The sequence below is a fragment of the Myxocyprinus asiaticus genome, chromosome 12 (genome assembly GCF_019703515.2).
Source record: "Myxocyprinus asiaticus isolate MX2 ecotype Aquarium Trade chromosome 12, UBuf_Myxa_2, whole genome shotgun sequence".
Taxonomy (NCBI): Eukaryota; Metazoa; Chordata; class Actinopteri; order Cypriniformes; family Catostomidae; genus Myxocyprinus; species Myxocyprinus asiaticus.
In genome coordinates this window covers 16,725,176-16,737,476 of record NC_059355.1, presented here as the reverse complement: position 1 = coordinate 16,737,476, position 12,301 = coordinate 16,725,176, and the positions used below count along the sequence as shown (strand labels likewise).

Genomic DNA, 12,301 nt, shown 5'->3' with positions numbered 1-12,301 from the left:
GAAGGCCACTGTCAAAGAAACCTGGGCTTCCATACCACCTCAGCAGTGCCACAAACTGATCACCTCCATGCCACGCTGAACTGAGGCAGTAATTAAGCAAAAGGAGCCCCTACCAAGTATTGAGTACATATACAGTAAATTAACATACTTTCCAGAAGGCCAACAATTCACTAAAAGTTTTTTTTTTATTGGTCTTATGATGTATTCTAATTTTTTGAGATAGTGAATTGGTGGGTTTTTGTTAAATGTGAGCCAAAATCATCACAATTAAAAGAACCAAAGACTTAAACTACTTCAGTCTGTGTGCACTGAATTTATTTAATACACGAGTTTCACAATTTGAGTTGAATTACTGAAATAAATGAACTTTTCCACGACATTCTAATTTATTGAGATGCACCTGTAATAGCAGTCTCTGCAAACAGATGTACAGACAACAGTAAAAGAATAGCAGCAAATATAGCAGAAAATCAATCCTGTGATCAGAATTTCTGCCCGTCTAATGGCAAAGTTTGTATACTGTCAAATTGAAACTTTTTAAGGGGTAGAAATACAGAAAGACTACATTAGAGCACAAACATAAAGAGAAAACTAAAGAAAAACAAGTTTAATTGATTTATTTTTAAGCTATCACTACTAGTGATCAACGGATTTATTCAGAGGCCGATAAATCACACTCAAATGAACTTTCACTATCATCATTTTTACTCAATCCTCCCATACAAAAGTATTATTCAAATCTTGGTTAATGTAACCAAGGGAACGACTTTTTGAGTTGATTCAACTAAAAGAAGTATCTTGTCAGCTATACTTAATCCATTTGTATTACCAACATGAATATTTTTTGTTTGGTTAATTGATGCAGAGGATTTCTATTTTCCAGCATGATCTGCATGGGACTTGACAGGGGGAGTAAATGTCAAAAATAAGTGAAGTATTTAAATTGAAATTACATGGTACTTTTAATTAAAGAGAACTTATTTCAAATATGTGGAACCACTGTCCGTGATTGAATCAAGTTCAGCCAACATCCAAAGAGTTTTTTTTTTGTTGTTGTTGATGTTTTTTTTTTTTTTGTTTTTTTTTTAGGGATATTTTTCATTTTTAAATTATAGTATGAAAAATTTTCCCATTCGGTTGATTAGTTTCGCAAGCTCGTGGGTGGGGCCACAGATCCCACAGACACAGCTCACAATAAAGATGACAAGTGTCTGTTAAATGTTATAAAGACCTCTTTGTCTATCTCTTGAATGTATACTATCCTGCTTGTTTCAATAACTTGAAGAGGCCAGTCAAAGTAGGCAGGGTCACTAGTGGTTGCCTTAAACTCTTCACCCTGTTGAAAAGGGAAGCAGTTCTCACGGTGTTCATCGCCCCAGCCGCCCTGTTTCGAGTTGCACACAATGATGTTGCTGTCTCCTCGCTGGTTAAATCGAGGGTTAAAGTGAAGGGCGACTGCTTCTGTGTCATGACCGACGGTGATGGAGAACCTGAGAACCAAAGAGAGAAATACAAGCATGAGACACAACATGCAAACATGTCCAAGATAAATATTAGAGCTGGGCATTGATACAGATTTCCAGATTCGATTCCGATTCACAAGCTTTTGATTCAGTATCGATTAATATGGGTATATTTCAGTATTAATGTCTGTTTTTTTTAACATATAAAAGAAATTCTCTCAGCTAATGCTGTTAATTATACAGGGGACCTTCTAACCATGTACATTATGAAAATATTAAATATATTTTATCATTAGTTTTTAACATACTGGTCACATTGTAGCTTTTTAAAAATGTATAAATCCATGTATTCCATCAATAAATATGTCTTGAAATTGCATTGTTCATTGCATTGTTATTTTGTACATAATTTGTACTATTTAGAAGGATTTTTTATTATTAATTATGGAAGATTTGTAGCTCTGCTAAAAATCGGTACTGTATCTTTAAGAGCAGATATTGGCTTCTCTACTGCATCTGTGTTATATGTGATTAAAATTCTGTTTCTTTTTGGGTTTATCAACAACTGACTGTAAAGAACAGAAAGGATATTAAAAGAGACATTCTTCAACAACAAATGGATTGTGTGGATCTCGTCTTTGGACACACATTACACTAAACGAATCAAACCAAACTTCTACTCTCAACACGCAGTGAAAAGATCTGTCTGCTGAACTGATATTGAGATGATTCAATTGAAAATCACGATGCATCAAAAATCAATATTTTTACCCAGTCCTAATAAACACTAAAATGCATTTAGTCTCTGAATTAAACCTAGTGTTTCATGTTTTATTTTCATTTTTGGGTGAACTATCCCTTTATTTAAGAACGAAACCAATCACACGTTCTTCAGTTGTACACACCCGTCACAGCCAGCTTTAACCTTTCCAGAGATCTTCATCTTCAGTCCGGCCTTAAATCTCATGTCCTTAATAGTGAACACCTGTCAGACATGAAGAAAAAAAGCAAGAATGGATAATTTTCACACTCTTTTTATAGCAGGTGGACAAATATTTACAATATTGATATGCCTGTATCACTCTGTAAAAACATGACGAATCAGGTAATTCTTACATTTATAATTCTTATGTGCATGTTATATTGAAATAGGGCCAAAAGGTTCACACAGGCTTTTATAATTTCCTCAGGTAATAAATCTATGTCAAATTACTGTTTAACATGTGATGATAAGAGGAAGAGTTTTTATCTGTGCAGCCAAACCCTGAGTTAATGATAAACTACAGATAATAACCTCATGAAACAGTTAAACAGGAAGAGCCACAGCACAACATTTGATCGATCGCCATGTCAGGAACGATACTGGGTCAACAGTTAAATAGACCCTACAGTGACCCTTGATTTACTAGAGAGATGCCTCTTACGTTTATATAAAACATGTTAAATATTCTCTGTTAGAACAATTGTTCTGTGTGACTGAGGAAATATCTGACTAACTGATCTTTAAATGTCTGTACCAGTGTAATCCTCTACAAATTACTAATTACTTCTCTAAAATTGTAATCAAATTTCTTTACTGATTACTACTTGAGTGGAAAAATGTATCACATGAGTAATAACGTAACTTTTAAGTTACTTTCTAAAACACTTTTTTTTTAACAGAAAAGTTTGTTTTTCCACTCAGTGAGTGCAAAATAACTTCTATATTTCTTCCTTCATTGTCGCAAACCGTTTAGCTGTCGTACATATGAACATAATTCATATTTCAAAGGTATTATACATAAATAATATTATTTTAAAAAAAAAGGTAACCTGAGTAATGTGCTTAAAAGTAACTACCTTAATTGAAGGTGTAATCTGATTGCAAGAGTTGAAAATAACTTTTAATCATATTACACCCTACAGTGGTGTGCACATATGAGTATTTTAGATAATTATTTGTGAGATATACTAGCTTACCGTATGCTTCCAGTCTGACATTTTGACACACTTTACTGAATGTATGTTTCTCATGACCTTAAAAACCTTGTTTTGATACAAAGGCTTATACTTACCCTTCTGTCACTCACTCGACGTTGTGTCGATGTAGTGACACTAGGAGTCACTCTTGGGAGCCCCAAACACCTCTAATCTTTGAGAAAAGGCCAATGAGAATTGGTGAGTGGAATTTGCATGCCACTCCCCCAGACATACGGGTATTAAAGGAGCTGGCTCGCAACCACTCATTCAGATTTTTCTTCAGAGCCCAGCGGTTGTGTGTCAGCGAGCTGAATTCCACTGCCGGTCCATTTACCTCAAAAAGAAGCATATGCTGTTGGATATATGGCGCATTTCAGTGGCTTTCTCTCCTTCTGCACGCTTAGTGCAGACTATGCCCCTGGGCACTTCGACAGCGCTACTGAGACAGTATATATTTCTGCAAAGAGTATATTTTCCTCTATCAGAGCAACACATTGATGTGAATGTTTTCTTAAAGACGCGTCTTTTTAAAGATGCCTTTCCGTCTTTGTGTGATTCCTGGATGCGGTCGTTATCTCTCCGCCTCCGACGGCCATGGGCGTTGCCTCACGTGTCTGGGCCGCGCTCACACTGAGGCAGCATTCGTGGATGGTTCGTGTTCTCATTGCGAGAACATGACCATGGCAACGTTGTGGTCGCGGCTTTCCTTCCTCCGAGGGAAAGCCACTCCAGCCACACCCCGCACTGCGCCTTCTACCTACGGGTACGAGGCCGGCCCGGCTGGCACTGGAGGCGATTTGGGGATTTCAATGGGCGCGGTCTCGCCGGGTAATTCCCCGTGGACCTTGCGTTCCCCAGCACGCTCATCTGCCCCCATCGATTTCTGAGATTATCGCGGCGACCGGACACTGAGCACCTGCGACTTCACGCCTTCACGCGCCCGACCGCATCACACTCACACCCATGGCCAGGCGGTTGTGACGAGCTACGAGGACGGTCAAAAAGTCCCAGAGGTCGCAGAGGCAGCTCTTTCCCCGTTAAGGGAAGTGGGCATCCGCATACTCAACTACCTCGATGACTGGCTGATTCTAGCACACTCTTGAGAGTTGCTGTGCGCACACAGGGACTTGGTGCTCAGGCACCTCAGCCGTCTAGGGCTTCGGGTCAACTGGGAAAAGAGCAAGCTCTCCCCGGTTCAAGCATCTTTTTTCTCAGCATGGAGTTAGACTCGGTCTCGATGATAGCGCGCCTCACAAGCGGACACAGCCCTGTCATTGCTGTGTCCGGTGCGTGCTTTGCGCATCTACTTGGATTGCACGCAGAGTTTTAGACGCTCTGAGCAGCTCTTTGTCTGGTTCGGCGGAGAGCGGAAAGGGAATGCTGTCTCCAAACAGATGCTTGCCCACTGGCTCGTGGATGCCATCGCTCTGGCATACCAGGCCCGTTCCTGCCCCTTTGGGAATACGAGCACACTCTACAAGGAGTCTGGCATCCTCGTGGGCACTGGCCAATGGCACTTCTCTAGCAGACATCTGCAGAGCAGCGGCCTGGGCAACACCCAATAACTTTGCGAGATTTTACAACCTCAGGGTTGAGCTGGTTTCAAACCCCTGTTTTGTCAGGTACGAACAGGTAAGTTTGATAATATGCAACAGTTGGCCGGGTGTATCACTTGTGTATAGCGCCTTTCCCCTCCGTAAGGCGAAGATGTGCGCGTCTTCTCCCATGCGAGTTCACGAACCGTGAACCCTGGATGTCCTTCCTCCCTAGCCCTGTGGCTCACGATTTCGGCGGAAGAATTCGCAGCTGGACCCACTACGGGGACTGAAAGAATCCGGTTCGGTTTATTTTTTAAGGGGTCACAATACAGAGACATCTTAACTCTAGAATCCTATTATATCAGTTTAGTAAACATGACCATTTCAGATCTTGTCACTTAAAAGAGGAAGTTTCTGCAGTACATGCCCAGATTTTTAATTAGTAATAGTTAGAATGCCATATTAAATCTAAGAAATGAGGGGCCTTATTGAAAATATTCATGTAATTTTATTAAAGATTACATTTTATTACGAATATTCAGACCTCTCTGACCAGCTATCATAAGTCTTAAAATTATAAGGAAAAAAAAATATCTCAGAATAGGGAAGTGATGTCACTTACTATCTTGTCCTCTTTGCAGGGGGAATCTGAAGAAGTGTGTGTGATTCACTTGACTCCCCTTATATTAAAACCCAGGAGGCGGAGACCAAACACTCCAGCAGGATCGGGGAGATAGGGGCACCAGGGGGCAGTGCCCCCTCAGCCAGACCACTGTGCCCCCTCTGTCAAAATGTTGTATTTGAACCAATTTTAATAATTTTTTATTATATTTTAAATTAGTTTTACTTTTTTTTTTTTGACAGCCTGAATATTCAACTCAATTGTAAAATAAAATAAATAAATAAAAACTTCAATTGACTGCTCTTTTCTTAATTAGAGAAATGTTGTCTGCCATATAATTCAGTCAGAGGCTGAGCTCAGAGGCTCAAAGGCTAAAAGAAGGAAATGGATTTAAAAAAATGAATTTAACTAGGATAAGGATTTAACTAAATGATTTAACAAAAAGGGCAAGCATGGAGAGATGCAGTCCTCAAGACAAGAGGTTTAACACCAGCACTCGGTGTGTTCAGTTGTTCAAATTGTGAGTCCAGCAGTTTACTATACCTATTGTTGTGTTTTGTTTATGAATATAAGTGAAGTTGTCTTGTTTTATTCAGGTTGATAAATGGATAGAATTGCATGCACTCAAACAAACAAAATCATAACAAAATTCCATCAAATTAAGTTTAAAAAACATGAATTAATAAAATGTTTCATTCACTGAATTTTGTTATGAAATTGAAATGCGTAAATCTTAAATATAGGCAATCTATTGGAGTGTGCACTCCAGAGAATCATTTGATAGACATTTATTATACATTTTTAGATTTTGCTTTTTGTTTATTTTGTATATTTTTGGCATATTTTAAAGTACTGACATGCCATGATTTCAGACACATGTATACAGGCAAAGGATAAAGCCTCTGCTTCACAACACCAGGAAGTGAACATATACAGTTGAAGTCAGAAGTTTACATACACTTAGGTTGAAGTCATTAAACCTAATTTTTTAACCACTCCAAAGATTTCATATTAGCAAACTATAGTTTTGGCAAGTCGTTTAGGACATCTGCTTTGTGTATGACACAAGTCATTTTTCCAGCAATGGTTTACAGACAGATTGTTTCACTTTTAATTGACTATATCACAATTCCAGTGGGTCAGAAGTTTACATACGCTAAGTTAACTGTGCCTTAATTCACTTAATTACATTAAGCGTTACATCTTAGGGTAAAGTGACAAATCTGTTCCCCCTTCGAAATTTCCCCTTGGGTAAATTATCCTGGCTCTGACTCTGCACTCCAGCCAATAGTAATACAGAAGAGCAGTGCTCTTTAACCAATCACACGCTGAACTGATTGTCCTGAGAATCAATATCACTGTGGTCTCTGGAATTCCACCGAAAAAAAAAAAAAAAGTGTGATTCAATGACCAGAGCAACAGAGTAATTTATTATAGTGCAAACATCTTGAATCAACTACATTTTCTCAGTGTATTCCAAAAATTAAACTGCATCTGGGCTCAGCATTAAAATTCCAGAATTCCAGAAAGTTGCTCCCATTCACACACACAACATTTGTCTCCATCTAGTGTTTATATTGGATCCTCACTTGAATTCAAGTTTAATTGCTATGTTAATTGTTGTTTGTAGCTTTGAGTTATGCAAGAAGGCTGATAGTTTTGTAATTGTATTAAGAATCAGCAGTGATACTTCTATTTGAATGTGTTTTCACACAGCAGAGTTCTCTTGCGTAGTCATGTAGAAGAGTTTTCACAGTCCTGGGCATTCAGCTGGACATAATGAAATATTTCACCTGCTCTGACCAACTCATTCAACAAAACATTTATGTGGATGTGCAGTTATTTAGTGTTTTCTCATGGGTACATCTGTAACCTTTAATGCCTTTAAGACACTTGCTTTTCATTTGCATATTTAATGTTCCAGAGTGTGCAGCTGGAGGGAGAATACAACAGACTTTCCTCAACTGCTGTATTACTTTGTTTATTTACTCTTTTATTTGTGATCATTCTTTCAGAGTATTTTAAACATTTTATTCTCTCAGCACTGGATAAAACACTCAAATCTTCAGGTAGTATCACAAATCTCTTTCAGTTTTATTTGTTGGGATTTTTTAACTTGACAGTTTATATTGCAACAGCGCCGTCTATGTGTAGTTTACAGCCTGATCTCAAGAAAATTACATTTTGCAAAATGACATTACATGGTTCTTTATTACGCCAGCTCCGAGGTGAAATGTCCACTGTGAGGCGCTAAAAGCGAGGTAAATGTTCTCCCAAACATGCTCTATTGAGTTTTAAATCAACAAAACTGACCTCCCTATCCAAAAGCTCAAACTTAAACCTAACCGATAGTGTCAGAAAAAGCAAATGTGAGATGAAAAACATAACCACGTCATTTTGTGCTGCTTCTATGAGACTTTAGGCTCACGTGTGGACTTGCGTTCTCTTCAGGACTCGTACCAACACTCTATCAGTTGAGCTACCATGCAATTTGCTTGCACTCGAACAAGCTTGTAAATGTGAAAAGTAAGTGTTTATGAACTGATTTCTGCCATTTTACTCATGATTTGTGTGAAAGTGAATAAAAGTCATTGTTGTTATAGCACCTCTTATGTTCATTTCACCAGGAATCTGCTGCCATACAATGAGCCACATAAAATTTATTTTGCAAAAATGTAGCTAAAGTAAAGTGATTCTATGAGACCAGGTTAATTGTTTCAGCTGCGGTCAGAGCAATAATATTCAAACTAAATAATGACACTGACAGACTTTAACAGCCAGTGAACTGATGCAACTGTTAGCTTTGCAGGCATTCAACAAAACAGTCTCCAAGCAAACAAATTACTGGGGATAAATGATGCCATACAATGCCTGCATTTGTTTTGCATGAGTATGATTATCAATAGATAAGATTATTTAACATGTTTTACACACCAGACTCTGCAAATGTTTTCAAAACAGATGTTATCATCATGAAATGTAGGATCTTTGATTCTATAATGCACTTTATTTGTTGCATCTCGCTGGATGCTACAGTATGTTTGCACGACATCATACACCTACATCTCAGAGTTGTGGATTTCCACATGACTTCAGCTACGTTCACACACCCAATGTTTGGGATTGACAACTGTATTTAATAACAGGTGTGACTCTGGAATTGTTCATAAAGCAGCTTACAGTAGCGGTTTGAATACTTTCTGTAATGATAGTGACAGTATCTAAAGTAAATATCAAAGATAGGCAACACTGGAAAGTCTTATCACAATTGACGCAATATTTTTTCATTAATAAGTATAATTGAGGCACAAGTTCATCCATTATCATCCATCATCTTTGTTAACCAACAGTAGATGTGAATGTTTTATTTGATTTTTATTCAATTTTCTATTGCAATGCTTGATTCCTATTGGCTGGAATGTGTGTGTTCAAACCATTTGAGGCACAGGTAGTTCCAGTCAGTTTTAATCACCGTTCTATATTAATGCGTTTACTCTGCTGTCCTCCGTAATGAGACATTGCAAGAGTTTTATACCTCTGTTCAAATGACATCCGGGTGCAAATATAGTCTCTGAGCTGGGATTAACCGTCACATGACAAAACAACATCATCAAGTCATCTAGTGCCATCTTTACTGTAAATCAATTGTGTAGTGCTATTGGAAAAAAACTGTGTTACTGAGTCCCACCTTTAGATTATTATCTCCTGAGTGGAGATTCTGAAAGAAATCCTCACTGATCAGGGCACAGCTTTTATGTCACGTACACTACATGAGCTGTATGAATTATTGGGTATTAAATCGATTCTGACAAGCGTGTACCATCACCAAACAGATGGCTTGGTCGAACGATTTAATAAAACCTTAAAGAATATGATTCATAAGTTTGTGCACGAAGATGTTCGGAACTGGAATAAGTGGCTCGAACCTCTGTTATTTGCAGTGCGAGAGGTCCCGCAAGCCTCCACAGGGTTTTCCCCGTTTGAATTGTTATATGGGCGTTAGACGTCATGAAGGAAACTTGGGAGGAGGATCCTTCACAAAGCAAAAATGAAATTCAATACGTTCTTCACCTGAGAGCAAAACTCCACATGCTGGGGTGTCTATCACAGGAGAATTTGATACAGGCACAAGAACATCAGTCCCGGCTATATAACAGGGAAGCTTGGCCATGGGAGTTTGCACAGGGAGATAAAGTACTTGTATTACTGCCCACATCAAGCTCAAAATTACTCGGGAAGTGGCAAGGGCCCTTTGAGGTCACACGGCGAGTTGGGGAAGTTGATTGTGAGGTAGTGTGTACGGATAGGGGTGGGGCACGTCAGATTTACCATCTCAACCTTCTAAACCCATGGAGAGAGGCGGTACCCATTTCCTTGGCGACGGTAGTTCCGGAGAGGGAGGAGCTCAGACCGGAGGTGAATTTAAAAGCCAATTACTTCACCCCGGTCCCTATTGAAGACCGCCTCTTGCCGTCACAACGTACGGAGGTTGCCAGATTGCAAAAGAATTTCTCTGACATATTCTCGCCTCTCCCTGGCTGCACTGTTCTCATAAAACACCACATCGAGACAACCCCCAGGGTAGTGGTACGTAGTCGTCCATTCCGCTTACCTGAACACAAGAAACAGATAGTATGAGAAGAATTAAAGGCCATGCTTGATATGGGGGTAACAGAAGAATCCCACAGTGATTGGGCCTGCCCGGTGGTTCTGGTACCTAAGAGCGATGGCTCGGTCCAGTTCTGTGTGGATTATAGAAAAGTTAATGCGGTGTCGAAATTTGATGCTTATCCAATGCCTTGTATTGATGAACTGCTCAATCAGTTGGCCGTGGCTCGCTTTTATTCGACACTAGATTTGACAAAGGGATATTGGAAGATCCCCTTGACAACAATGTCCTGTGTAAATACTGCCATCTACACACCGTTTGAGTTACACCAATTTGTGACCTTTCTGTTTGATTTGTTTGGCCCGGCTATGTTTCAGCATCTAATGGACAGGATACCCAGACCGCACGTATGCCGCTGCCTACTTGGATGATATCATTATCTTTAATGGTGATTGACAGCAGCACATGCAGCATCTGAGGGCAGTTCTGAAGTCACTGCAGTGGGCGGGGCTCACAGCAAACCAGAAGAAGTGCGCAACTGGATGGGTGGAGGTACGGTATCTGGGGTTCCACTTGGGTCATGGGCAAGTGCGGCCCCAAATTGATAAAACCGTGGTGACTGCGACATGCCCAAGACCCCAGACCAAAAAGGAGGTAAGACAGTTCCTGGGGCTGGCTATTATCGAAGGTTTGTGCCTAATTATTCAGACGTCACCAGCCCGCTGACTGATCTCACTAATAAGGGAGCTCCAGAACCGGTCCAGTGGACGAAGCTGTGCCAACAAGCTTTCACACAGGTAAAAGCTGCACTTTGTGGTGGAAAGCTTCTGCATTCTGCATTCCCCTAACTTCTTTCTCCCTTTTGTTTTGCAGACGGACACATAAGACAGGGGGCTGGGTGCTGTACTGTCCCAGGTGGTGGAGGGGGAGTAGCACCCAGTGCTGTTCATTAGTCGGAAGCTCTCTATGAGAGAGACAAAGTACAGCACCATAGAGAAGGAGTGCTTGGCCATCAAGAGGGCGGCCCTCACTCTCTGCTACTATTTGCCGGGACGGGCATTCACCCTTTGTTCGGACCATGCCCTGCTCCAATGGCTCCACCGCATGAAGGATGCCAATGCCCGGATCACCCGTTGGTATCTGGCACTCCAGCCATTTAAGTTCGAGGTGGTCCACAGGTGGCTGTCATGGACTTCCTCTCTAGAAAAGGGGGGGGAGTGGGCAGTCCGGACTGTTCCCTCAACCTGAGTCGGGCGGTGGGAGTCGGGCGGTGGGTTTATGTGGAGGTGAGGGCGTGGCCCTCACCTCTCTGGGGAGAGAGGAAGTGGTAAGGGTTTTCACCTGAGGTGAATTGCTGCTAATTGTGATTTCTGTTTACAGTGAGAGGCAGGGAGGTAAAAGGCTGCCCAAAACCCCAGAGAGGAGAAGAGAGCTGAGCCTGCATGTGTGTGTATGTGTCTGTGCTGCCCGCAGTGTCAAATGTGACATTTTCTATTGTAAAAATAAAATACCCTTTTGAGTTGGATCCATTGCCTCCCGCTTCCTCCTTTCCCTCCTGAACGAATGAACCTTATTACATATGTACATATATATATATATATATATATATATATATATATATATATATAATGAACTTATATACAGTATATGTACATTCTGTATATATATATATATATATATATATATATATATATATATATATATATATATATATATATATATATATACACACACAGGACCCATCTGGTCCTGGGGCCTTACTATTTAGAAACTGAGATATTGACCTTTTTATCTCCTCCAACGTGATATCTGCATTTACTTAATTTATTGTGACCTTGTTTGGTTATATTTTAAATAACAGTAGTATTTGTATTTCATGATTAGGTAGCTATCTACCACATAGATAAACATGCAGTATTTTAGAATTTCTAGCTGTTGGATATGCTATCTTAAGCAGGCTTTGCAGGATTTTGAAACTGACAGGGTTTTGGTGGTGATTACACTGAAAGGAAAAGTGACTGTGTGTAGAGGAACAGTCTGACACTTTAATCATGTGACCTGCAGTGAATTATCACATTACAGTTGTTGTAAATGTGTTAACAGGAAATGT

The 12,301-nt window shown here is 39.9% G+C and overlaps 1 protein-coding gene across 1 annotated transcript; it reads right to left on the bottom strand.

The window, feature by feature from the left end:
- Positions 1–355: 355 nt before the first annotated feature.
- On the bottom strand, positions 356–5,603 carry LOC127449068 (16 kDa beta-galactoside-binding lectin-like). Its single transcript, XM_051712211.1, has 3 exons — positions 5,583–5,603; positions 2,369–2,448; positions 356–1,490 (listed from the first exon to the last, which is right to left on the bottom strand). Exons 2-3 carry the CDS (start codon positions 2,428–2,430, stop codon positions 1,190–1,192), a joined length of 363 nt encoding a protein of 120 aa, XP_051568171.1. The 5' UTR covers positions 2,431–2,448; positions 5,583–5,603; the 3' UTR covers positions 356–1,189.
- Between the last annotated feature and the right edge of the window lie 6,698 nt (positions 5,604–12,301).

Coding starts and splice junctions, on each gene's coding strand:
- LOC127449068 (XM_051712211.1), bottom strand. CDS start 2,430: ATGAGATTTAAGGCCGGACTGAAGATGAAGATCTCTGGAAAGGTTAAA. Junction 1,491..2,368: donor GTTAAAGCTGGCTGTGACGG/GTGTGTACAACT, acceptor TTTGGTTCTCAG/GTTCTCCATCACCGTCGGTC.